Raw genomic sequence first — 27,840 nt, 5'->3', positions numbered from 1 at the left:
CTATAGGCTTTTATAGTCTCTTTGACATTAACAAATCTGAAAGTTGTGAAAGATACAGCAGTTTCTGCCCTGGTGTTCTTGATGGCAGGGAACAAATAGTGAGTGACCCTTTTGCCTGGGTGGGCTCAGCTCTCCTTTCCTTCTGCCAATCTTTGAAACAATTCACCCTGCTAGTGTAACCCCTGTCTTTCTTGGGCTCCTATCTTGAATTCTGATCCTACAAATCACTCCTCCCACCCGTGCTCTCACACACGAGAATGTAGGTACACGTGAACACACACACACACACACACACACACACACACACACACACACACGCTGATAGGTCAGCTTGCCTGAGGGTGAATAGCTGAGAGTGCAAGTTGTTCACTAAAACACCTGAGGGAACGACAACAGTGGTCCTAATAGAAGCCTCAGAGGGAGACAAACCTTTTGTTCTGCTACTGCTAGCTTGCCTTTACTTACTAACAAGACAAAGTCCTGTACTTGCTCTCTCTCTGCTGGAGGTTTCTGGAGAACCTGTGGCCTCACATGTACTCTCTAAGTATTGCCAGTTGTGCTGCTCTCATAGATCCATATTACCCAAGAGTTGATTTAAAGAGACCCAAATGGGAGGGACACTCATAGTGTCTGAATAACCCTAATGCAGGAGGGACTTACCAGAGGCATCTGCAGCTGTAAAACTTCCTGCCTCCTGGGTTTGGTCACCTTCACTCCAAGCCTACTCTCTGGCCACTTATTCTAACTTGCTGTCAGAACTGGACATCCCTCTCCTTGCCCTTATTGGGTGTGGGGAGGGGGAGTCTACCTGGAATAGCTTAGTTATGCTGTAAAGTGTTGAGCTGTTTAACTATTGCTCTGTTATAAACCACAACCAATGCTCCATAGTTCAACACAATAATCATTTATTTGACTCACAGGTAGCTCATTTAGGCTGTTCTCTGCGGGGTGGTTCTTCTGTTCTCAGCTGGACTCACTCCCTCCAGTCTTGGCTCCCTGGAGATGTGTGACCCAGGCTGGGCTTGGTGGTCATTGCTCTGCCCCATATACCTCTTATCCTCCTCCTGGGACCAACGGGCTAACCCTGAGTGATCTTCTCAGAAGTGCAAGAGAGCAAGCAGAAACACATAATGTATCTTGAAGCTTAGACTTGAAACTGGAATGCAGTCACTTCTGCCTCATTATTTTGGCCAAATCCAGTCACATGACAGAATCCAAAGTCTAGAGGTAAGAAAGGCGGCCCTGCCCACAGTGTGGGGTTGGCAGGAGGAGGGTGTAGCACTACAAATTAAGTGGCAAAGTATGTGGGTACGTAGAGAGTGGAAGACTTGGGACCATGAACTCAACCTGCCTCAGCATTTAAGAACTGCAATGAAACATTTCCAAGTTATAATGCTACTTCAAAGGAGACAGCCATGAGGTTAGCTTGGAGGTAGTGAGGAAACTTGTGCAGAGGACACATTGGAACTGGACCATAAGAACAACATAGAGTTTTCCAAGTAGACAAGGTTCAGTGAAAGGAGCAAAAATCAGTCAAGACGGAAGGGGCGGAATAGAGGCACAGAAGTCTGCAAATGAATGGGGCATTTGGGGAGTGAAGAGTTGTCCTATGTGGATCGATCATTAGAAGCAATCCTTCCACACAGTCTTTTGTTTCATTGCATTGTTCTTTCCAGTGAGCTATCATAGCTTCTAAAAAGTTGGAATTTCAGGCATTGTGCCAGGAAGAGTTATCTTATTGTATATTCTTCAGAACATGCTGCATAAATGGCTGCTTTCTTTATACCTCAAAAAATTATTTTGCTTAAATAAGGTGAAGAGTTTAGCACATATGTATTGTTTCTACTGGGACTAGTGTTCCTTCAGTATATTGGTGCCACTTAACTTAGCTCAATGTGTTCTGCCACATATGCCACATGTGAAAAAAAATACTGATAAATAACATTTGTTTGCTTTCAAAAGACATTTAGGTTTCACAAAATGTGAGCTCTTCTGTGGAGCCCTCCCTGACACTTTCTCCCCTTTTCTCCCACCAGGTTCTTCTGCTAAAAGTTCTCATTTCTCTCTCTACTTTCTTCAGAACATTTTTGTTAGGATGTGATTTTAGTGTGATTGTTTGATCACTGTCTCCTCAATTAAATTGTCAGCTTCTAGGAGAGCAGTAGACCAGGTCTGTTGCGTATAACTGGTTCCCCAGAGCCTAGCATAGTGCCAGGGTCATAGTGACTGAATACTAAATATTTGTTAAGTGAGTGAGTGAATGAGTGAATCAGTGTGAATGACTGAATGAGACAGGCCTAGACTATTGGCTCTATGAGATAGGTAGGTTTTGGTTTATCTGTAAAACTGCTAGAGTTCCCCAGGTTTATCACTTACCTGTGGTGAGGCAGAGAGACCATATTCATTCTCTAGAGCTTCCATTCAATCAGTATTCATCATGGCTTGACATATGGCTGAATGTGGACTAGGTACTGGTGATGTGGAGATCATTAGGGCTGGTTTTGCTCTGAAGGAGTTGCTGGTTTAGTGGCAGAGAAGGAAAGGGGCAAAGGCAATCATTGTGCTAAGTGTTAAGATACAGGTATGTCCACACTGAACTTGGAGAAGAGGCTTTGGACTCAGCTGGCCCTCCACTGGGGCTTTTTGAAAAGGGGCAGTCTGAACTGAGTCACGAAGGCTAATCAGCAGTTAGACACATAACAGGGAAGAACATTCTGGGCAGAATGAAGTAAAGGCTTCAAGGTACAGGGAAGTGAGCAATCAAGGCCACTATAGGATACTTCAAGTAGTTCAGTGTTGCGGAATGGAGAAAGCAAGGGTGGGGATGGCAAGTGAGGAAGCTGGAGGTCAGCATGGTCATGTCACAGAGGGTCGCTCAAGCCCAGCTAAGGACGGGACTTTTTCCTGAAGGGAGTGAGGAGCAATTGAAGGGTTTTAATCAAGGGTTGGTGTCATCAGATTTCACCTTATGAAGTTTGCTCTGGACACAAGGGAGAACAGATTGGAAGGCATGGGACTCTTGGGAAGAAGATATATAAAGAAGCAGTTAATTATACAGTGTGATAAGGTCTGTGTTAGATTTGGTTCCTGCTCTGTGATCTCAGAGGAGGAGCATCTAAACTAGAACTGGGGTCTCAGTCTAGGCTAAAGGAAGTGTTTCAAGTTATCAGGGTGAAGAAGCTGGGAAGAATTTTCCAGGCACCTAGAAGTAGGGCAGAGGCACAGAAGTGTTCGAGAATGTGACCTTTTCAGAGTGCTGCAAAGGATTCTTTATTGCTGGAGTGTAGAATACTAAGAGGAAATTGATGAGAAATGAAGCTGGAGAGTAAAACGCCATCCAGAAGCAAGTCTTCCTCCTGTAAAATATTGCTTTAGACTGCAGTTATCACATCTATACCAAGAACTTTTTTTTTTAACTTTTTTGTTGTAGAGAATTTTGAACATGTACAAAATAGAGAAGTATAGCGAACACCCATTTAGCCACCGTCAGCCCTACAGCCGTCAACCCGTGGCCGGTTCTGTTCCATCCGCAACACCATTCACTTCCCCTTCACTTGCTCTTTTAAAGCAGATCCCAGATAATATATCATTTTATACATCAGTGTTTCAGTATGTATCATTTACCTAAGAAGCCTTTTTCAAAACATAACCACAATTATCAGTTTCATACCTAACACTTAATAATAATGCTCCGTATCATCAAGTAGCTAGTCATTGTAATTTCTGTTTATCTCACAAATGTCATGTAAATATGAATATAGATATAAATACAAATATTTACATACACTGTTTGATCCAGACCTAAGTAAAGGGCTGGGCCCCTTTTGAAAGAGAAAGAAGATGCTCTCAGTCATTAACAGGTGTCAGTGGGGACTTTTGATTTAAACAGGGATGAGTAATTACCTACTTCAATTTATTCTACTTTTTCAATACTACTGCAGATATCTGGACGAGTATTAGGCAAAATATAAAGGAAGCCAGGCTCATATTATTGGTTCTACCTCTCTCCCATTTTCTTAGGTCTCTCTGCTCCCTGGTGTGCAAATGGACATACTCTGCAGAGAAAGGCTGGGATGACAGTTTCTGGAAGATGGTTGGTTTGGAAGACTTGGTTGCAGATAATTACAGCAAAATAGGTAAAAAAATAATTTTTTCTGATTATGTGCATGTACACATGAATATATTGATGTATATTTTTTGTTTGTCTTTGTCTGAATTAAAATATAGGAACACAAGCCTGTTTTTCCAAGAGAAGCGAGTTAGTTATGATGGGTAGGCCATGATTAGTAGGCCCTTGTATTGGGGCTTATGGGAACTGAGTTATGAAAAGCTGCCTTGAAATGTAGACTCTTAGACGTGGGGCTAGACTGAGGAAGATATTTGCATGGAGCAACTGGGAATAGCATAATCAAAGGGATGTGTGTGGATTGTCTCCAGTCAGACCTAGGAGAATGTCTTGTGATTTAGGTTCAAGGAACCAGGCAAGGCCATACAGAAAAAAATAATTGAAGAGGTCAAAATTGGAAAGATCAGGAGCAAGACATAAACTGGAACGTGAGCCAGTGGTTCCTGACTAAAGCCGTAGGGTCCCTGATTTCCAGTTTTATGTGACACTAACTGGGTAGTAAAGGTGTGGATGATTGGTAGGAATTTACCTGGTAAAAGAATTCAGATACTAGGTACATATAATGGTAGCTGATATGTTAAAGTTTCAGGTTTACATGTTCATGTCACAGAAAGATGTTTATTTCTTATCGTTACTACCTACGATTCTAGTAAGCTGTCATCAGGTAGGCAATTATACCTGATTAAAGAGAAGTACTTCTGTATTGTTTAGTTTGCTGGCTAGGAGGTTGTAACGAGACAATTTATAAGTACTGCGGATTAAACAGGATGGCAGAGTATTTCCCTTTTATGTAGTAGAATAGAGGTAAGTGATTATCAGGCAGCTCTGCCATTCTCATAACATGTCCTCCAACTTTGGGTCCAGATTAGCCACTTCATTTCTCATCAGTTCCCAGCCAGTTAGTGGGAAGAATAAAAAGGATCAGAAGAATCCATCCACATTCCTTGGAGGAAGCATAACATGGAAATGGGCCACATCATTTCTGATCACATCCTATTGATCGGCACTTTTTTTTTTTTTTTTTTTAACATCTTCATTGGAGTATAATTGCTTTACAGTGGTGTGTTAGTTTCTGCTGTATAACGAAGTGAATCAGCTATACATATACATACGTCCCCATATCTCCCCCCTCTTGCGTCTCCCTCCCACCTTCCCTGTCCCACCGCTCTAGGTGGGCACAAAGCACCGAGCTGATCTCCCTGTGCTATGTGGCTGCTTCCCACTAGCTATCTATTTTACATTTGGTAGTGTATATATTTGACCGGCACTTGTTAACGAGGCCTCATTAGGCTGCAGGGGTGGCTGGGAAATGTGGTAATTGGCCAGGCAGTCAGGTGACCATTCGTGTGACTGGCCAGAAGTTGAGAGCTGTGCTATAAAATATGGGTGAACAACTAGTAGTGTCTGCCATAGTTTCAACCCCCCTTGATAACCGAGTCACTTAGTAGGTCATTTCAGTCCAACCTTTCTCTGGTGGAGTCCTCATGACTACTCTCTGAGATTGCAAGAATATAAGAGTAGAAATATGAAAGATCCAAGTAGCATCGATACTGCTATGCTGTGGACAGCATAGCTCAGTTGTCCATGGTCTGTTCAACTACTAATAGCTAAATCTGGGGTAAAGAACAGAGCCAGGGTAGTATGCAGAAAGAACCCTTCTGGACTTTCTGTGGCTCGACTGAAACCGTCATAGGATCTGAGCTGGTAGAGAAGGGGAGGAGCCTGGGACGAGGGGAAGGGAGGAGGAAAGCAAAGCAGCAACCATTAGTCAGCTGCATTCTAAGTCCTTTGGTCGGTGATTTGGTAGGTGATTAATTTATTTATCTCATTTGGCCCTCACAAACCTATTTGTCTAGCTATTTCCATTTTACAGATGGGAAAACTGAGATTCAGTTCTTTTGTCTACTGTTTAGTTGTAGGGTCAATAGTAGGACTAGGGTCTCTGACTCTACACCTTTCTACCAAAGCAGACTTCCTCCTTGGGATATCTGAGACCTGAGGGGACTGATGTGGCTGTTTGGCTGGCCTCTAGCAGGATTAAGCAGAAGTCCAATATTTAGCACCCAAAGCCAGTTTGAGCTTGACTGGAACAAACATTCATAGTCCACACCTAGACAGGAGTCAGAGTGTGATGGGCTCTCGGCTGATGAGTGGATGTAACTTCACAGGGTATAAAAACTATTAATACTTTAAGTCATATGGTGGTTAGTTTTAAAATTCTGGGTATTCAGACCATCTGGAGCCAGCAACTGAGATAGCAACTGGGGAATAGGGTCAGTCTTTTATTCTGGGGGCTGAGGGAGCCAACCAGAGGATGGCGGGTCAGGACTCCAGCCAGCCAGACTGGGGTTTTGGACAGTGCCTCAGGTCCAGCAGGGGAAATGGGCAGCCAGACAGCAAAGTGATACTCAACCAAAAGCTTCTGGAGGGCAGGGACTGTATCTGCCGTACCCTTGAGTATCTTGGCATAGAAGATGTTGGTAAATATCTACGGACAGAATGTGTTTGACTTGAGCACAATTGTTTGAATTGAGACGGATTGGAAAGAGTTAAGAGAAAACGGTGGCAAAGAGATATCCCAGGTGTCTTTGTTTGCTCTGGCTGACATAACAGCATACTATAGACTGAGAGACTTAAACAACAGAAATTTATTTCTCACGGTTCTGGAGGCTGGGAAGTCCAAGGTCAAGGTGCCAACAAGGTAGTTTAATTCTGAGGCCTCCTCTTGGCTTGTTGGCAGCTGTGTCTTGCTGTGTGTTCATGTGATCTCTTCTTTGTGTGTGTGCAGAGAGAGAGCTCTCCGGTGTCTCTTCTTATAAGGACACTAAACCTATCAGATCAGGGCCCCACCCTTTTGGCCTCATTTAACCTTAATTACTTCCTTGTTGACTCATCTCCAAATACAGTCACATTGGGGGTTAGAGCTTCAACATAGGAATCTTGGGGACACAATTTAGCCCACAACCCCAAGGTACTAGTGCACTGGTCATTAGAGCTAAAGCAGGGCCACTAAGTCCTGAGTCCCCAGTCTGGTGTTCTGGAGGCTCCCCATGAGCTCCCTGCCTTGAAGAAGAAGCATCAGGACTGAGTACTAGGGGAGGGACTCTTGTCCTGTAATTGAGGGGTGCAGGCAAGTTGGGTCTAAAACACTGAACTGGGAGCAAGGGTAGCTTTAGTTTTAGCACCGATGGTATGAACTTAGACAAGTCTCATAATGCTGTGTATCTTTATAGTCTTGCCTATGAAAGATATAGTTAATGTAGAATGAAAACTAATAGTTTACTGTTTCTGAGACATGATACTATTGCATTACAACCAGTATCCTTTTAAATTTTCAAAACAGCGTAACAGAGTTATTTTTATTTATCCTGTTCTATAGCTGAAGAAACCAAGGTTCAGAAAGGGGAAGGGTGTCTAACCTATGGTTGCACAGTTTGCAAATGGTAGAAGCAGAATTCAAGCCTATGTTTGGAGGATTCCAAATCCTGCTCTAATCATTTCGCTGTATTGACTTCCAAATAATGTTCATTGTGTGTCTATAGTAGGCAACAAATAAACGCTAATCCTCCTTCCCCTTCTATGTTTCAAGCACATTTCTGTGTGCTTTCACATACCTTGTTGCATGTAATTCTTAAAACCAGTGACAAAAGTACTGTTATCTTGTTTACAGATGAGAATCAGAGATATAAGTAACTTTCTATAACCACATGCAGAACCAATAAATGATGTCAGGATTGAAACCCTCCCTGTGGGAGGCCCTAGAAGGAGCTAATATTTTACTGGAACACAAATTTCAACTTCAAATGCTTCATTGTTTAAGTGATTTTTTAAATTTATATGTCCACCCTTTCCCTCAAATTTAGTTGTTTGTTCCTAAGTATTCCCATGGTGTGTTGAACGCAGATTTATTATAGTACACATTGATTACCTGTTTACATGTCTTGATTCTACTGTAGACTATGAGCTCCTTGACCTGTGGATTTTCACTTATTTACATTTTTATTCTGGCCCCAGCACAAGACATGGCACATTTTAGCAGCTAAATTACTCTTTGATTAATAAGTGGATAAATGAATGACTGGGGTGGCTGGTACTGGGATGTCCACACTTTTTGCTTTTAAAAGCTCTAGTGATGTTTACTGATTTTAGCAGTTACCTTAGGTGACTTGGGTTCAAGTTCAACTCTGATTTTCTGATTATTTTCATCTTTTTGTGCTCCCCTCCCCTCCAACACAAGACCCATGTTTAATTAGTATATTAGCTCTGCTAATAGAGCAATACCTACAGGAAATATTCATTAAAAGTCCATAATGCTAATCTGGCAGAAAATTCCAGAATAATTTTATTAGATTTTGCCTGTTAAGTTAATGGATTTTTAATGGATGTCCTAAGGAGCCATATCATTAACCAGAATATTACCATACATGAATTAAAACTTACCCAGTCATCAAAATTAATTGTATGATGTTTCCTTTGATTTTCATTTCTGGTGACTTGAACTTGTAGTTTCAGTCTGAACCAGAAGTGGAGGATGTTAAAGAGGATATCAATTCTCAGTTGGGACTTTCAGAAACTCCTCTGGAAGCTACCTCCAGGCAGTTGTAGCAATTCTTGGAACTATGAGAAATGGATCTCGGAAGCCTCCCTATGAAGTGTTAAACATTTCCAGTGGACTCATTGTCCGTCAAATGTGGACACTACAGTGCAAAACCTTTTAACAGATTTGAACAGCACATCATGGATTTGAGCGTTAATATAATTACCATAATTCGCTCCATGTGGAGCTTTTAGCCAAGTCTTTACCAGCCTTCCTGGGCTCATGCAGTAAATAAATGCTTTCCCTGAAAACTGAACACCTCAGCAACTGATAGTCTTATGGAGGGACATTTTTGAAATAAATTATTTATGAAGTGTAAGTTAAGGATCAAATGCAATATTTATATGGTGCATTTCAAGGACAGGGGAAGAAATTTACAATGTTTTAAGTAACTACTTGCAAGTTTCCAAAGATAAAATGTTACTACCTAATGCCTTCCTCAAGGAGGTGTTTGGATGGTTTGGTTTGGGAACATTATACAAAGTAAAAGAAAAAAATAGTTTTGTGAATCAAAAGAATATAGTAGACATTTCTTTTTTTTTTTTTAACATCTTTATTGGAGTATAATTGCTTTACAGTAGTGTGTTAGTTTCTGCTTTATAACAAACTGAATCAGCTATACATATACATATATCCCCATGTCTCCTCCCTCTTGTGTCTCCCTCCCACCCTCCCTATCCCACCCCTCTAGGTGGTCACAAAGCACCGAGCTGATCTCCCTGTGCTATGCGGCTGCTTCCAACTAGCTATCTGTTTTACCTTTGGTAGTGTGTATATGTCCATGCCACTCTCTCACTTCGTTGCAGCTTACCCTTGACATTTCTTGACAATTAAAACTATACTAGTTGATTTCTTCTTCAGAATTGATGGAGAAAACCCAAACCAGTATTTTGTAGGGAATTATATACCCATAGTCCAATTAAATGATCTGTGTCAATAGATTTTGACCTTCAGTTCTCTGTGAATCATTCCCTGGTTACCTGTCTAATCCTAAACATGTATCAAAAGCAAACAAGAAGAAAGAGATCAGCAGGGAGGAAGGACCCTTAGGAAGAGAAGCAACATCCCACCTGTTCTAATTGATTATCCAGGCTCTCTTTCAGCAGGTTCCATTGCTTTTTCACTTCCTGGGAAAAGTGCTTCATTGTATTATTGGGGCAGGCCACTTTATGCATGTGTACAGCATGGCTGAATTATAGAGTGACTATCTGCATTACAGAAAGAGCCTTGTTACATAAAAAAGTACAGTGCGTTAGCTTATAGATCATTCGTTTTGTGGGGTCAGGGAAGCCAAGCAATGCAGGAACTTAAAGTTCAAGTAGAAGGAGTTACTAACTGTTAAATGAGAGGCAGAAATGATGATGAAGCCGATGTAAAGGGGACCATTCCTTAAGGGGAGGGAGACTGCAGTTTTTCACTGGGTTTCTCTCCCTTTATGAGACCACGTTTTAGACGTCAGACACTGTGGGCCCTTCACCTGGCACATGGTACATACTGATGAAGTATTTGTTGAATATATGTTTGAATGAAGGATTTGATTAAATAAGCCCCCCTTTGGCTTTGATTATTCCTAATAGTTAATGGACCCTATAACTTCTTTTGAATTAAATGATACTACTAGGTGATAGACAGTGTTTTCATTTCATAAGTTCAGTGTTCACAGTCCTTTTTTCACTAACCTGTTCACCACTTAAGAGCTCCTGTGGAAGACACCCTCCCCCACCCCCACCCCCGAATGAGAGCTCATCTCTACAACAAGTCTCTCAGAGACTTTCCGGACAGGAAATATTACAGACTCCTTCACAAAAAGACCCCAAATAACTGAAACAACTTATTTTAGGAAGATTGGGAATATCGCTTTTCCACAGAGTAAAATAAACCCTGCAGTTAACTGAAGCTGAATCTTAGATATTTTTGTCCTGTAGGCTTAAAATTATAGCTAAAGAATCTTGACTAATGACGTGTATGTGTTTGGGACATAGATATGCCAGTACTCACCACTGTCCCGCTCCAGAGTCCAACCAGTTGAGAACATTTCACAGAGGCACCTGAAGCAAAGCATGATATTGACTTTGGTTAGACTGAATTAAAGAGTGGGGGGCGGGATCCTACCCTCTTTTCTGAACCTTGGGACCTGCATGGCACTGACTTGATCCATTCATTGGCAGGCCAAGGAGCTGAGACAAAGAGACAAGACATCTGGCTGGGCTTGCTTTGGCACTTGATCTGCTGAATTTAAACTCAAACTCCAAGAGCTCACTGGCCCTCAGGTGGTTTAAATCCCAAGAGCCCACAGGTTGTTCAAGAAGATAGACACATGCCAAGCCTGTACTGACCCCATTTCAAGGCTGTTGCTCCACTTCCACATGGCCCCGTAGATGTTGGTTTTTTCCAGAGTCTCATGGATCAGCTAAACGATTCCTCCTTCCCAGGCTGGAAAAAGTAAAGAGTATAGAAGCAGGAGATGGGAGTGTTTATACTAGGGCTACTCCATCCTTGGGGAAAGAAGAGGAAATCCCCTTGTGGAAACATGCCCAAGGGGTTTTCACCAGCAGTATTTATCAGGACCAGTGTTGGGAGCCTGAGTCCAACGATGTCATCCATAGTTGTGGAGATTATAAAATCCTCTTAAGCTATGAATACTCAGTGTTCTGAATTTGCCCAATAGAACTGGACATGTTTACAAGGATTTATCCATTCATTCCTTAGAATGTGAAACTTGTTTTTCATTTAGAGTTTTGCTGAACTGCTGCACCATCTTGGTATCACAAGATGCCAGTGCTGTTTTAAGTAATTTACATTGGGAGGTCTGGAGAAACCTTTGCCCACAGGTAATCGCAGCATTTTCCAGGCTCTGTTGGGGCCAGTTGTACGACCTCTTCCTTGTCCTGAAGGAGGCCATCCCGTGGGTGCTCTGGACTGGGCTTTGCCCTTGACCCTGAGCCTTTGATCTTACCCTGTCTACTCTTAACATCCTTCTCATTCCTGCCCAAGTGGCAGAACACAGTCTTTCCAGTACTTGAGGCAAGAATATATCCTCTGATATATATATATATCAGAGGATATATATATAATATATACATTTCTCTGAGTATCGTACTGTCTTACTTTACCCTTTAAAATTAAACTTCTGCCTGATGGAGAATGACCTAGAGTTCTTCCTGTCAGTTAGTGACCTATCCAATCATGCATCCATCCCTCCAACCATACTACTGAGTGCCTCCTATGTGCTAGGTGCTGGTCTGAGTTCCGGAGAAACAAAAATGAATTCATCATGGTCCATCCCCTTGAGGATCTCATGTCTATGGGGGTGAAGGGTGGAGATAATTGAATTAATAATCTCAGTGTTTTTTGTGTTTTTCAATAATCTAGAGATGTCCAAATTACTTGGGTAAGCAGAGCATGAAGTCACTAATAACTAGAGGCTGTATCAAAGAAGTCTTTGCATGAGCTAGCATTTGAGACGTGTCTGAAAAAATATAAGTAGTAGTTTACCAAGCAAAGAGGGGAAATGATTTGTGAGGCAGAAGAAACAGCACAGGCAGAGGCATGGAGGCATGGAAGAGTGTGAGTGTCTGTGAATGGCTGAGTGTGGCTAGAGCAGTGGACCTGGGATGGGGTGGGGATGAGTGGCGGAGGATGGGATAGGAGAGGGGCCTGGGTTTAATTTCCAGTGGGACTTCTATCCTTCCTTGAAGCTGGGGCCACTGGTAAGAGACTCAGTGTCACAAGATTGGCTTCATTGCTCTCAAGAGATGGTTCCGATTACTATCCTGTCAATGCTGTAAATAAAAGTGAAGGCAGTTTTAGGAGTTTTGTAGCTCCTATGAAGATGAGAAAGAGTGTGTGTGTGTGTGGGTGGGTGGGTGTGTGTGTGTGTGTGTGTGTTTCCCAAGCCCATTTCTTTCCTTTAATCACTTACAGTACCCATTATGGACCTTCCTTTCCATCAAGATTTGTTGGGAAGCTGAAATGACATATCAGATCAGAGGACAGTGTCTACAATCTGTAGACATGTTAGCTGTTATCATTTTTGAGTGTACCTTGGCACTGGAGGACAACAGTCTTCACTCCCTGTATACTCTATGTTTCCTACCAGTGGGCCTCAAAGAAGTACCTGTGCTCCCCACTCTTCACCACCCTTAGATTCCCAGAAGTACTATTTCAGCTGCTGGCCCTTCCAGGAATAGCCCTGCAGAGCCAGAAGGGCAAGGGAACAGTGATGACCACATCATGTTGGAAGGTGATGGCTTTCAGAGGTTTTGCTGTATACAAGGTTTCATGGAACTGCGCCTCCTTTCAGTATGGCATCTGGAAGATAATTGGGAGCCTCCCAAAAGTGAGGTCAACCTCCAGCTTCTCTTCCTACCACTGGACAGCCAGTGAATACCGGAGCCAAAAGGGATCATGGAGATTTTGCTCTAATACCCTCATTTTATAGATGAAGAACCAAGACTCAGGGAGGCAGGGTTAATTTCTTTGGTATTGCGGCATCTTAGTGACAAAACTGAGATCAGAAACGAGGTCTTCCAACTCCCAGTCCTGTTGCACTACTCCTGTCGCACTACTACTATTTTTTCAACCAGTTTTGGTCATTTAGCCAATCTGGATACTGTCACTTGAAAGGTGCTAAGCACTAGGAGAATGTCACTGAGGGAAAGACTTAGGTGAATTCACCCAACCCGTTGTCCAGTCTTCAACCTTGAACATGAAGGAACTGAACTTTGCCCAAGCAGCTGGAAATGGTTGCATCTTGGACTATATCAAGCAAGCTTTTTAGCAACTGATGTAGATAAAGTAAAATAATTAAGTAATATATTATCCATTGCCTATTTTAATAGTTAAGGGTTTGGTCACCAGAGTCAGACATTCCTGAGTTCAGTTCTGGCTCTGTCATATGTATTGTTGGATGTGGTACTTGATTCTTCTGAGCCTTAATTGGTATGTTTTGAAGATTAAAGAAAACATTGCAGGTAATGTTCCTAACACATACAGAATCTTCAGAAAATGTTACTTCTTAGTATCTTAACAACTTTCTGTTTTCCTGAACACAAACTCCTCTCTAAGTTATAGGTCATGTATGCCAAGGCCAGTTCCCCTTGAGTAATCCCATGTAATTATTACCAACTTCTTCTGACTTTGGGGAATGTCTTTTTCTGAGCTCCACCTTTGTATTCACACAACTTTTTTTCCAAGTTGGATATAATAAAACTAATCAGATGTCTGCTTCTAAATCATAATCTGTTTCTAAATCATAATCACATTCTTAACTCTTTAAGAGGTTACCTTGGTCTGAATTACAGGTTTCCCTAAATTCTTCAGTCCCCAAACTGGCAATCCTTAGTTTTTTCCCATGAACAAAAGAGCACATATCCACAGGCAAATAAAAAAAAATACAGGATGCATTGGTGATAATTAACTGGGAAACTCAGTGACTAATGTTCCTACAATGCTTTACAACTTTAGAAGAGTTTTTCTTTTCATGTACTATCACATTTATATTTCCCATCAAATTCGAAAAATAGGTTTTAACACAGATTTACATTTAGGGGAACCAAAAATCATGAGCTTTAAAGTCAGAAAGACCAAGGATTATATACCAGATTACCTATTGTCTGTATAACCTTGGATGAATCACTAAACCTCTCTGAGACTGGATTTCTTCACCTATGAAACAGGTATAGGAATACCTACCTTGCATCGTCCTTATGAAGCAGTGTTTATATATATATATATATATATAATATGAAGTGTCTGACTTCTGGTAAGACCCCAGTAAACAGTAACTAAATTAACCAACAAAAGAAGATTCAGTACTCTATATCATAGTGGAGCTAACATTGGGCTCCCCTAATGCCAAATCCTATGAATAACTAAAAAGGATTTATGATCATTTTATTCGAAGGAAGGAAAACAAAGAAGGTTGGGCTAATGAGGTGCAAAGACAAGGTCATATTAATGACTGAGTAAAAAAAAGAGAGGAAAGACTCTTATTTTCCTTCTTTGCTCTTGTTCATCAACTTAACAGTACTAGGCATCGTGCTGCATGCTGGAGAATAATGGTGAACCAAAGCCAGCAGGGTTCCTGCCTTCCTAGAGTGTTTAGTCTAGTGGAGAGAGCATTAATCAACCCAGAACAAAATTGCCACTGAGATAAATGCTACAAAGAACGGGGAAAGGGGGCTTCAAGGGTATAAATATAAGAAGGGGTATGAACTTGTCAGAGAAACTAAGAAATGTTTGAGGAAGTGATGCTGAAAATAGGTTGATATGCATTAACTCTGTGAAGAGGGGTGGGAACAGTGCTTGAAGCAGAGGAAACAGCATTTGAATGACTCTGTGGCAAGAGGGGGCACGGTGAAATGAGGCTAGTGTGGCCAGAGCTGAGAAAGTTGGAAGCAAGCAGGATGCAAGAGGATGCTGAAATCATTATCCCAGAGAACTAGCTTCATTCAGACCAAGCGTGGCTGAAAGAAAACAAAACCTAAGAAGAGTATTTTGACTATCTCAGTCAATCTTGTACATTCATGCCTAATCAGGCATCCACAGTGAAGAAAATAAATTGTAGATATGATCTTGGAGCCCCTGAGAATAAGATTGAATTGCTACTTAGAGGTAGGAAATGGTCATATGTTATCCCAATTTTCCAAAAGTTTGGTCCCTCAAAACGATTGACCTGTGTCCTTCATATTAATGATATAAGATATCTTGGTTTTGATTATTAAGCCTATAATTGTGAAAGAAGATGTCATCAGGAGGTAGCCTGGGTTCACTATGAATAAGTCCTGCTATCCTAACCTTAGGTGTTGCCTGTTCTTGAAATTCTTTTCTCAGTAACACTCCCTGTCTGGGTGGTTGGTGCATAGACCAAGCTCCAGTAGCACCTGGTGCTTCCATCTTGTCTGTCTGCTTTTATATCCTCTTGTAGACTCTCTGTGTTTTAAGACTCTTTGTCTCCTCTTTGTGTCCCAGCATCACCACTAAATGAATGTTTGACAGAGGCATAGATGGGTAGGGAGATTGAGATCCAACACAGAACTCTTGATTTGCCCACACAGCCCAGCCGCACAATGTGCTGCTCCTTCGGGCATCTCCATCTCAGTAAAAGGAACCACAGTTCTCCCAATTGGTCAGGGCCCAAACCTAGGAGTCATTCTTGATGCTTCTTTTTCTCTCACACCCTACATTCAGTTCATCAACAAGTCCTTTTTGCTTTGCTCCAAAAGGAACCCGGAATTAGGCTATTCCTACACCTTTCCACTGTTACCCTCCCAGTTCAAGGTACTTTCATCTCTTGCTGGGTTAGTGCACCAGCCTCTTCATTGGTTTTCTTGGTTATGTTCTTCCCTCTGATAATCCGTTTTCTACATGGCAGCCAGAATATTATTTTAAAAATGTAAATCAGATCATGTTACTCTCCTGCCTAAATTCTTCCAGGGGCTTTTCATTACAATTGGAAAAAAAAATCTAAATCCCTTGCCATGTTATACAAAGTCCTATGTGATATTTCTCACCCTCTGTCTCTTTTTTATTGCTTACCATGCCCCCATGTAGTCACCATCCAACCACAGTGACCTTCTTTCTGTCCTCAAAAATTTCTAGTGTATGTTGCCTTTGCATTATCTCTGCCCTCTGTCTGGCTCGGCCCTTCTCAAAATATTCACATGGCTATCTCTTTAGGTCTCAGCTCAAATGTCATTAGAGAAGAGCCTTCCCTTCCTACCTGCCCTAACATCCCCACCCCCTGCTCTAGCCGTATTCTGTTTCTCTGTTGTGTTTTCTTCTTAGCACTTGTCACTATCTGAAATTACCTTATTATTATATTTATTTATCTGTTTATTGACAGAACAGCTGCTCATTAAATATTATTTAATAAATAAATGATTTAATTAGAATTTTGAGAGCACAATAGATCAATAAAATGGCATAGAAGAGAAGTATCCTGCATGCTACACATTTTTGAGAATTTTTAAAGTTTTCTCATAATGAAAGTAGAGACATTTGAAATGAATATGTTCAAGAATTGATCCCAAAATGGCTGAGAAATTATCTCAAAGACTGTAAAGGGCCAAATCTCAACCTATTTGTGAGTTCCTGGTATGAAACGCGGCATTGCATTTTAAGTTGCCCTTGTCAATATTTTCAATCAACAACTTAGATGAATACATAGAAGACTTGATGAATAAATATGTAAATGATACAAAACAAGGAACCGTAATTAATACATTGAATAACATAATCCAAAAATTATTTTGAATATCAGCAGACTAGAAGGTAGTCTAAACTTAACAAGGTGAATTTTTACCAAGGATTTATAGTCATGTCTTTTCATTAGAAAATACAAGGAAGGAATGACAGAAGATATGAATAGACGTTTCTCCAAAAAGACATGCAGATGGCCAGCAGGTACATGAATAGATGCTCAACATCTCTAATCATCAGGGAAATGCAAATCAAAACCACAATAAGGTCTCACCTCACGCTCTTGAATGACTATTATCAAAAGCACAATAGATAAGTGTTGGCAAGGATATGGAGAGAAGAGAACATTTATGACTGTTGATAGGAATGTGAATTGGTACAGCCACGGTGGAAAACATTATGAAGGTTCCTCAAAAAATTAAAAACAGAACTACCACAAGATGCAACAATTCCACTTCTGGATATTTATCTGAAGAAAATGAAGACACTAACTTTAAAAGGTATATGTGCCCCGGTGTTCATTGCAGCATTATTTACAGTATCCAAGATATTGAAGCAACATAAGTGCCCATCGAAAGATGAATGGGTAAAGATGATGTGGAATGTATATACAATGGGATATTATTCATGGTTGCCAGAGGCCGGGGGTGATGGATGTTAACTAGACTTACGGCGATGACCATTTCACAATATCTACAAATATTAAATCATTGTGCTGTACACCTAAAACTAATACGTTATATGTCAATTATGCTGCAATAAAAAAAATACAAGGAAGGAAAAAAATGGTGCATATGTAAACTCAGTAGTAACCTAGATTTCTTAGAGAATACTTGGTTGCTAAGGAGTAATGAACCAAGTAAATATTTGTTGAGTACTTATTATGTACCAGTCACTTCTAGATGCTTTATAACTATTAACTTATTTAATCCCCTTAACCAGTCTAGGTAGGTACTATTATACTTATTTTACTGATGAGTAAACTAAGGCCCAGAGAAGTAAGTTGCTCAAAGTCACACAGTAAGTAATGGAGCCAGAGGCAGGTCTTCTCTAGAGCCTGCACATCTGACCACAAGGCTGCAGAGCCTCCTGGGGCTGAGCTGCACTAATTCAGCTGCACTATTCAGATCAGGATAGGAGGAGCCACTTCTCTTCGGATTAGATCTGAAATCCTGTGTCCCATTCTAGGCCTCACATTTATAAAGGCCACTGACAAAAAAATTAGTTTATCTGCAGGAAAATGACCCAGATAGAAAAAGATAATTTAGACCCAGTGAATGCAAGAAACAGTTGAAGAGTCTGGGGTTGTCTGACTCAATGAAATCACCTGCCCAAAGTCAAAATATTAGTACATCATGGAGCTAGATCCTAATCCAGATCTGCTGGACACCAAAGCCCCTTCTCATTGCTGACTCAAGGAGATTCCTCAAGAAGATCACAAAAGACGCCTGCCATCTCAGAGGTTCCTTCTTCCCTTTCTCTGAAATAGCATAGGGGAAGGAGGCCTAAGGATGTGGCTCCCAGATGAATAGAACTATCTCGGCTCCTCTGAAATTCCAGAAGAACAAGTGAACAATATGACAGCTTACAAAGCAGCATGTGTTTTAATCACATTAAAATGTACAGTTCAGTTTTGGATTTTTTCCCCCTTTTTCTGAAAGTTATTAGCTTCTAGATCCTGGTTGGACACCTGAGCTCATGCCATGATTGTCATCCCTTTAGAGGACATTTATTTCAATGTTCTTGAAAGGCAGCCATTTCCAGTGGTTGCCCTTCTCCATCGCGTGTAGCACGTCAGCTGCTGCCTCTCCTGCTTAGCTTCTCTTGGTCACGCAGTGGATGGGTGACCACCTTGGCCTCTGAGGTGGCCCTTACCTCTAGGAAGTAAGGAGACCTTGGCCTCTGCTTTGCCCTTTACCCCAGTTCTGTAGAGTTTTGATGGTGAGATACCCATGCATGACCTTTTCAGTTTCCCAGCACGGCCTAACCTTTCTGAGAATCCACATCAGAAGGCTGCTGTGGTCAGGTTGGCAGGTCACCGGTTGACTAATGGCCTTCTCCAAGGTTTGCTGGCAGATACCACGTTGCCGTGAACTCTGTTGATCCCAGAAGTTTGCCTGCTGCTCAGACAGCCTCTGCGGGCAGGAGGCAGCCCTGTCACCCATCTGTTCTCATGGCGAGGAGAATGAAGATGATCTCTTTGCGGTATCGTAAAACCTAGAAAGACATTAAAAATTCCGTTAAATTTTCATACCCTTTTAGCTGTTGAAATGTACAATCTATTAGGAGGGGAAAAAAAACCTCCTGCAATTTTATTTTCCCCGCTGCCCTTACTTCAGAGGCTACTTAAGGGACCAGGTAATGATTTTACGATGTTTATTAATACTTCATGTTCTTCCCTTCCCGCAATCTTTTCTACCAAGGACTATGCATTTGTCTTTAAATTGAAAGCACAGAAGCTGCCAGGGGATCTTTAAGATACAGAGCTTTTGCAATATCATATGTTGTCCTGTTATGGACATTGTATGTAGATATCTGTTGTCTCAGAGGTGCTGGGTGGGTGGGGGACATTTATTTTTAAAATGCACTATCAGGGAATGGAAAGAACATGGGTTTGGGAGCCATACGTATATGAGTTTGAATCTTGGCCCTGCCATTCCCTGGCTGTGTGACTAGTATGAAGCAAGTAACTGAACCTGAGTTCACCCACCTGCCACACTGAAGAAGTAATTCCTGAATAATATCTAGTCATTAGAATGACCTCATAATGCAGGCCTCACAGAAAAAATCTTGTCTGATCTGAGTACTCAAATTAATTTTAGTTTCTCTTAGTTTTTCTGAATAATTATTTTTATTTTCTCATGGGCATCCTATTGAGTCACTGGCAAGATATTCCTCACCCCTTTAAATGCTTGAGAATTTAAAGCAAAATTGAGCCTCCTTTTTAGTGGATTTTAAAGCCATTGTTATATATGTTTAGGCCCATCTCAATTCATTTTGTTCCTATCCTTGGCTTTATTTAATCTTTAATTAATCTTTATTTAATCTTTAATCCCACTCCCCTTGTTCTGTCTTTGCCTACTAGTTATAAGCTCTCTCAACTATTTTCTAAGACAAAATAGTATATAGAAAAAACTCTGGAACATAGTAGGTACTCAGTAGATATCTGGTAAATGAATGGATGTAGAAGTGTTAGAAAATGCACAAAGAAAGCCTTCTGAGGAGAGTTAAAACAAAGGAAAGAAAGTTGAGATCATGAGCCCTGCCTCTGAGATATCTAAATGAAGACAAGGAGTAGGCAGTTGGGTCTATGCTGAGACGAGAGATATGGTTAGAAATAGAGATTTGGAAGTCATCAGCATAGGTGATATTTGAAGCTCCTGATATGTGTCAGAGACTCTAGCAGAAGAAGACAAATGGATCTGGGGGAAAGGAAGTGCAACACTTAAAGGCCAGGTAGAGGAGGATGTGCCTGCAGAGGAGGCTAAAGAGTAATGAACAGGGAGCTAATCAGACCGGGAGAGATGAGAATGGGAGGGAACAGTCTCCGGGGAGGTTGAGAGAGGAAATGAGATTAGGACTCAAAACTATCCATTTGATAAAGTGACTTTATTATACTAGTGGGGGCAGGTGATAAGGGTTGAGAAATGATGATTAGTACAACAGCTACAACTAACATTGACCGGATGCCAGACACTGTGCCACGTGCTTAATATGGATTATTATACTGCAGCCTGTAGTCATCTTATACCTCCCCCCCACCTTTCACAGAAGAGGTAAAGTGAGTCCAAAGAAATTAATCACCCAGAGTCACACAGCTGGCTAGTGTGGATTCAAGCCACATGTCAGACATGTAGTCAGATATGTAGTCTGAGATGGCAGACTCAGAATAATAGCTGAGAAGACAGAGCCAGCAAGTGTAGACGATTCTTTTTTTAAAATTTATTTTAATTAATTTATTTATTTATTGTTGGCTGTGTTGGGTCTTCGTTGCTGTGTGCGGGCTTTCTCTAGTTCCGGCGAGCGGGGGCTACTCTTCATTGCCGCATGCGGACTTCTTATTGCAGTGGCTTCTCTTGTTGCGGAGTGCCGTCTCTAGTAATTGTGTCTCGCGGGCTCTAGGGCACAGGCTCAGTAGCTGTGGCACACGGGCTTAGTTGCTCCGCGGCATGTGGGATCTTCCTGGACCAGAGCTCGAACCCATGTCCGCTGCATTGGCAGGCAGATTCTTAACCACTGTGCCACCAGGGAAGTCCCCTAGACAATTCTTAAGAAATTTGGTTGGAAGGGAAAGAAAGAGAAATGGGGGCAGTTGCTAGAGGAGGAATAGCTGAAAGTGGATGGAGTTTTCTGTTGCTTGGTTGGTTGAAGATGGCAGAGGTTTGCTTGAGCAGGTCTACTTGCTGATGGGAAGGTTCTGGTAGTTAGTGATAGGTTGAGGATACCAGAGAGAGAAGGGAGAATGGGCACTGTAAGGTCCCAGGGAAGGCAGGAGGCAATGGCTTCTAGACAGGAGCAGGGATATAGCCCTTCTACTGTAATAGACAGGAAGAAGATGGGGAGACCCAGGGGAGTGTAGGCTCAGAATGGGAAGTTGACGGAGCTCCCTTCAGGTGACTTCTGTTTTCTCTGTGAAGCTGGAGATGAGATGATCATCTGTGAGTGTGGTAGAGAAGTGGGGGAGTCAGAAGTTTGAGAAGAGTGGAACAGGTTTAAATAGAGAATGTGGGAGCAAGATGATTAGAGAAAACCTGGAGGATGGATGAATGGTACTGAGAGCCTGGGTGAGGGGTGGTCATGAATTTATTATTAATCTGCCCTGTTGTGTAATTTTCTCCAGCAGCACTCAGCATTCTGGTTGCAAGCACAGAGGGCAGGATTGTTCATTTGTTGTTTTGTTAATCTTAGTGAAGAGTAGCACCACCCATCCAGTTCTGCAAGCCCTTGACACCTCTTTTTCCTGGATTCCCCGTATCTACTCAGTTACTAAGTGCTGTCAGTTTCATCCTCCAAACATCTCTAATTCATGCCCTCTCCACCAAGTTTATATTCCTGTAATCTCCCATCTGGGCTATTCAACAGGCTTCTAGCACTTCTCACTGAGTGGAAACTTGCTTTCTTCAACCCATTCTGCATACTGCAGCCAGCATGAACATTTTATAATGAAAATGTAATCCTGTGACTTCCCAGCGTAAACCTTCCCAAGTCTTCCCAGCGCTTTTGGGGCATAAAACAGAAGTTCCACCATGGCCTTCCCTTCTGGCACCATTCTCCCCTCTGATGTCTGTCTTCTGGTCCACTGCCCTTCTTGCAGTCCTCTGCGCATCGCACCCTTTTCCTCACCACCGAGCCTCCTCTTATGGTCTTACTGTCTTGCCTCTAGTGTCAAGTCCATGTTCTAGGCAGAAGAGGAGCAGGGCCAAGGGCAAAATTGTGCATGTTCAATGAGTCTGATTCCATTTTAGAATGTTCTCTTTGACAACTCACCAGCCACTTCTGATTACATCTCGTTGGCGAGAATCGTATTACACAAATACGACTATCTGCAAGGGAAGCTGAAAAAAGATAAGTTTTTCGCTTGGTTGCATGGCAGCCTCCAATAAAATCAGAGTTGTGTTATTGAGAAAGAAGGGAAGGATGTGTGACTAGGTAGGCAACTCTTAGTCTCTGCCATAGATGAGAAAGTGTTTTCCAGGTGAAGAGTTTAATGAAGGGTATTGCTGATAGAAGTGAGAGCATACATAAAGGTTCAGAGCTGAGTAATAGGGTGTGTACAGGGAAGAAATTGCTGGAACGTTGAGTTAGAGGCCAGAAAAGGGGAGGGATGAAACTGGAAAAGTAAGCAGGGACCAAAGTATAATGGCCTTTCTATGCACAATGAGTTACTTAAGCTTTATCCTATATCTTCATGTTCTCAAAATGGTATCTTGTACCCCAAATGACGTCAGGCAAGATGGTCCATTGAGTATGGAAAGAAATTTAGAATTTCTATTTATTTTTATTTCTTTTAAAATTCCATTTTTATGTATGTTTCATAATGCACACGTATAACGCATAAATTCAAGAGCATATGTATGTAATTTATAAGTAATATATATATATTGGGAACTGGTGCTAAAGACTTAGTGGTATGCACAATCAAAATGTTAGAAACCATTGCATTAGGCAACAGGGAGCTATTGAAGGATTTTAAACAAGGAAATAATGAGGTTCATTTTGCCATTTCTTTCCTTAACAATATAAAGTTCTTTAAATTAAAAAGATATGTTTTTAGAATGTTAGTACTTGGAAAGGAACATAGAGAGCATCTACCTGGTTTTACAAGGAAAACAACTGAAGCCCAGGAAGGTGAAATAATTAGAGACGGTCTCTGATTTAGTTTGAGGCAGATCCTGGGCTCAAACCCACATCCTGTTCCTAATGGTCCTTTGTGTGTTTTCCCTACACAATTCTTCTCTTCCTGATTCTCATCCTCTTTCTTCAACAATTACTCTCCTCATCAGAACCACAGACATGTGGGAGCCAAGAAGGGAGCAAAGGTGTACATATCTATTAAGCATGAACAACCAACAAAATAGAGTTTTTGTGAAAGTAAATTAACCAGTTTAGCCTTCAATTCTATTGACTGTTTTGCTCTCAACCTAGAAGTCTCAAGGCACAGATTCCTACAGTTTCTGTTTCCATGATGCTGAAACCATCTACAGTTCAGCTCACTGGAAAGACCTTTGACATTGTATTTGCAAAGCTAAGGGGCGACAAGATTGAACTGAACAGCTTTCTGACTTGGAAAGATAGTCTTTCTGAGGGGTGCGCTGCTCCGCTTTATCTCGGCTCTGTGCATATGAAGAAACATGTGTTCCCATGGGAATGTGTCTGTGTTTGGATATATTTCACAGAGAGTATCTTGTAAAAACTGATAGGGAAAAAATCTGATTTATAGAATCCTATTTCCTGATGCTGTGAATACTGGTTCAGGTCTATGTTAACTACTTCTTGGCCAGTGTAATTGATTTATTTCCTCATGCCATCATCAGCCGAGCTATGCAAGTAGGGGAAGCACAGAGCTGATAACCAGATGGTGAACACGATCTGTACTCTCTCGAGTATTCTAAACTATTCAGAAACTTCAGTTTATAGGGGTACAGACCAAGGGTTAGGTGTCTCTAGACGAATGTGTTTGTCAAGTTGATGATCGTGTTTACCAAGATCCTTTTATCACCAGCTGAGTCCTCTTTTAATGGCTTAGGTCACCCTGGAATTATTTCAAAAACCAGCCTGATGTTAGAACCTCCTGTGGGCTTTGCCAGACACAAATCTGAAATGAAGTCTGTAGTCTTCATGGTAGCAAACTCCAACCTCAAGCTCAATTATATGAATCATGGGCAAATGTTTTCATATTTGAGCAGGTTCTCGCCCCTGACCGTTTATTTAAAAGGGAGACCCTGCTTAAAAACATGAAAAAGTTTTGGGATATAGGAATCTTGACTACATTTCCCAAAGGGGAAATTTTATATATATATGTTTTAATGTCTTTAAGCAGGCTCGCTCTTAAATATATATAATTTATTTGGGATTCTATATAGAATCCTATTTCATATATATATATATATATATATATACATATATATATGAAATTGTGTGTGTGTATATATACACACATACACTAAACACACTTATCTGTAGTTTTAGGACCAGATAACAGTTTTTATTTGACAGTCCTGCATAGTCTGAGATTTAGTTTGTATATTGAAATAATTGCCTTTTATGGAACATTGTAACCACTTTGGGCACAACAAGAAAGAATCCAGTATATACCATATAATTTTATGGTCGTTTCTGAAGGAACATATATATGACTAGAGTTTCTGATTTTTATTACTTAGAATGTAGGCTGTTGCTACAATAAAATCTCAAATTACCGTGGCTCAAACAAGAAAGGGTTTTCTTTCTCTTGGTCCAGGGCTGTACTGCACCTGAATGGATTCAAGGATACAGGCTTTTCAACTGGTGTTCTGCCATTCACAGGGTTTTGACCATATGACTGAAGGAAGCCCATTCCAGCCCTCAGGAAGGAACAAAGAGGAGGGGGAACATATAGTCCTCTCCTTCAAGGTCATGAACAAGTACTTATACAGATCACTCTTACTCTCATCCCCTTGACCAGAACCTCGTCACAAGGCCAGAACTCGCTGCAGGAGGGGCTGGGAAATACATTCTTTAGCTGCCGGCCATGTACCTAGCTGTACTATAGAAGGGACAGAGAATGTATATTGGGGAACAACTGTTAGTCTTTGCCATACTAATTAAGTTGATGTATGTTTTCCAACATCTTTTTTTCTATCTTCAGTAGAAATGGATGTCAACTCCTATGAGACTGTTCCTCAGTCTACCCTAAAGCGTGAGGGAACAGGATGGCATGAGAACTAAACTTAGTTGAACATCTACTCTATTCTATGTCCTTTATTTACGGTATCGTTTAATTATTATAACCACCGTGAGTAGGTATTGTTCTTCCCAGTTTACAGGTAAGGAAACTGAAGCTCAGAGAGGTGAAATAATGTCACAAAGCCAAGTGGTAAGTTTGGTACCTTTTAATTTTCTAGTTATTATAAAATTTGATTCTGGAAAAACAGCTGATTTTCCCTTTCTGTGCCTCCATTTCCTCTCCTATAAGCTGAGGGGATTGGACTATATCAGCTCTTCTCAAACTGCAGGCCTTCTTAAAACACTGATTGCCAGGCCCCCTGTAGAGTTTCTGGTTCAGAAGATGTGGAGTGGGGCTTTTCCAACGAGCCTCCAGCCATACTTTGAGACCCATTAGAGTAGATGATCTCTCAGATTTCTTTCAGCTGTTTCCTACTGGAGGGCCAGTGACCTTCATCTCCTGTATTGGTGGGTGATCAGAAACATTACTACTTCATGCAGTGACTTCCCAATGGCTTTGGCCAAGTTTAATGATGATCCAGGAAAAGTCTCAGTATTCATTTACTGATTTGTTCAACCAGTATTTTTTTTTTAATAGATTTTTTTTTAAATTTTTATTTATTTATTTATTTATTTATTTATTTATTTATTTATTTATTTATTTATTTGGCTGTGTTGCGTTTCTGTGCGAGGGCTTTCTCTAGTTGCGGCGAGTGGGGGCCACTCTTCATCGCGGTGCGCGGGCATCTCACTATCGCGGCCTCTCTTGTTGCGGAGCACAGGCTCCAGACGCGCAGGCTCAGTAATTGTGGCTCACGGGTCCAGTTGCTCCGCGGCATGTGGGATCTTCCCAGACCAGGGCTCGAACCCGTGTCCCCTGCATTAGCAGGCAGATTCTCAACCACTGCGCCACCAGGGAAGCCCTGTTCAACCAGTATTTATTGAGTATTCCATGTGCCAGGCATTGTGCAAAATACTGGAGATAGAGTATGATGAAGACACACCTGGCCTCTGCCTAGGATGTGCACATAGACTATGGAGAAAACAGATTATTCATTTACTGTTGTTATTGAAAAGGATGTGCAGGGCCCTATGAGGATAAAATACTCTTCTCCAGAATTTGCGATGATAGCTTCAAACTTTACCTAAACAGGTTTACTTTCTGCTGTGGTCTTAAGTCATAAATTGTCTGTTTTCTATATCTAGTTTGAATTTTGTTCTTTGCTTTTTGAGGTATTTCTGTCGTGCCAGTTCAGTAAGTGGCATTTTCAATTAATTTTTGCCATCCTAAACGTCGCCTTCCTGTCCTAGATGAAACCTTGGCTTTGTTCAAAATTTGCATTTTCACTTTTAGCAGATAGTGACAGTGTAAATAAACAGCAAGATCAGAAACCCTTGTCTAAAGCAATTTCTGCACTATTATTCCAACTTCAATGAAGTTAGAAGTCCTAGGGAGATGAATTCAAATAGTCATCTCCATCCCCACCCGTACCTCCAGCAGTTTGGCTTTTATAAAGAATAAAAGTTGAAGGATTCAGCGTTCTTGAAGGGAGGATGTCTAGTATAAAAAGAGAAGGAAAGGGAATAGCGTCTTGATAACAGTTATCGTTTGTTGAGTGTGTATTATGTGCCAGTAACTGTTGCCAAACATTTTACATGAATTATCAAGTAAACTTTCTGACAAACCAGTGAGGTACAAGTTCTATTATTATCTGCCTTTATAGATATGGAAATCAAGGCTCACAGAGGTTACATAACTGGCCCGAAGTCTCATAGTTATTTGCTGGAGGAGCAGGGATTCAAAACCAGGCCTTTCTGACTCCAAAAGCTCATGCTTTTTACCAGTAAATTACAACCCCAGTCATTTCAATCCATGCATTTTTCATGGGGATGGTGCTGAATCATTCGGCTTACTGGTTTTCTGACTCATCTCACTGAGCAGGGCCATATCCAATGTGTCTTCTGCACTTTGCCTTGTATCTTCTTTCTTCTTGCCCATTTTTCTAGCACACTGCACCTACTCCATCACCTTCTTTCTTTCCATTGGCCGTAAAGCAAAAGCTTCTTATGGACTGTCTCTGTGATACTGTAGAAGTCTGGTAAGCTTGCCAAGGGGTAAAAGTACATTTGTTCAGGACTGTAATGTTTATTTGAAAGGGATGTTCAATCACAGATCTGACTTTTTTATGAGCCTCATCTATATCCTTGTGATTGGAAAAATGTTTCAGTCAGTAATGCCTCCATGAAGTTTCACTATCACATGCATTTATTTTTAAAGATTTGGCAATAAAAAGCACTCAAATTATTGATAATACATAATAAATATGAAGTAAATAATGTGTGTTTTAAAATGAAATTTACCACGATAGTGATGAGAATATGGGCTTTTATTTTTTGTAAGTCGAAGACTTATGAAAGATGGGTTATCCATCACTAAGGAATAGGTAAGCCCATTAATCTGGGGGTTCAGTTTTTCTCTTTTTATTGGCAA

At 41.1% G+C, this 27,840-nt stretch overlaps 1 protein-coding gene across 12 annotated transcripts in view; it reads left to right on the top strand.

The window, feature by feature from the left end:
* The window catches only part of FGGY (FGGY carbohydrate kinase domain containing), a 409,967-nt gene that overhangs the window by 153,859 nt on the left and 228,268 nt on the right, over positions 1-27,840 (top strand). For all 12 annotated transcript variants that reach the window (XM_082357732.1, XM_082357725.1, XM_082357730.1 and 9 more), the window contains one exon: positions 4,021-4,136. In XM_082357732.1, the coding sequence (XP_082213858.1) occupies positions 4,021-4,136 (116 nt within the window). The remainder of the gene's footprint in view (positions 1-4,020; positions 4,137-27,840) is intronic.

Source organism: Balaenoptera borealis, assembly GCF_965194805.1.
Source record: "Balaenoptera borealis genome assembly, chromosome: 1".
Taxonomy (NCBI): domain Eukaryota; kingdom Metazoa; phylum Chordata; class Mammalia; order Artiodactyla; family Balaenopteridae; genus Balaenoptera; species Balaenoptera borealis.
The sequence above is the reverse complement of the archived record's forward strand: the minus strand, read 5'-3'. Positions and strand labels throughout refer to the sequence as shown.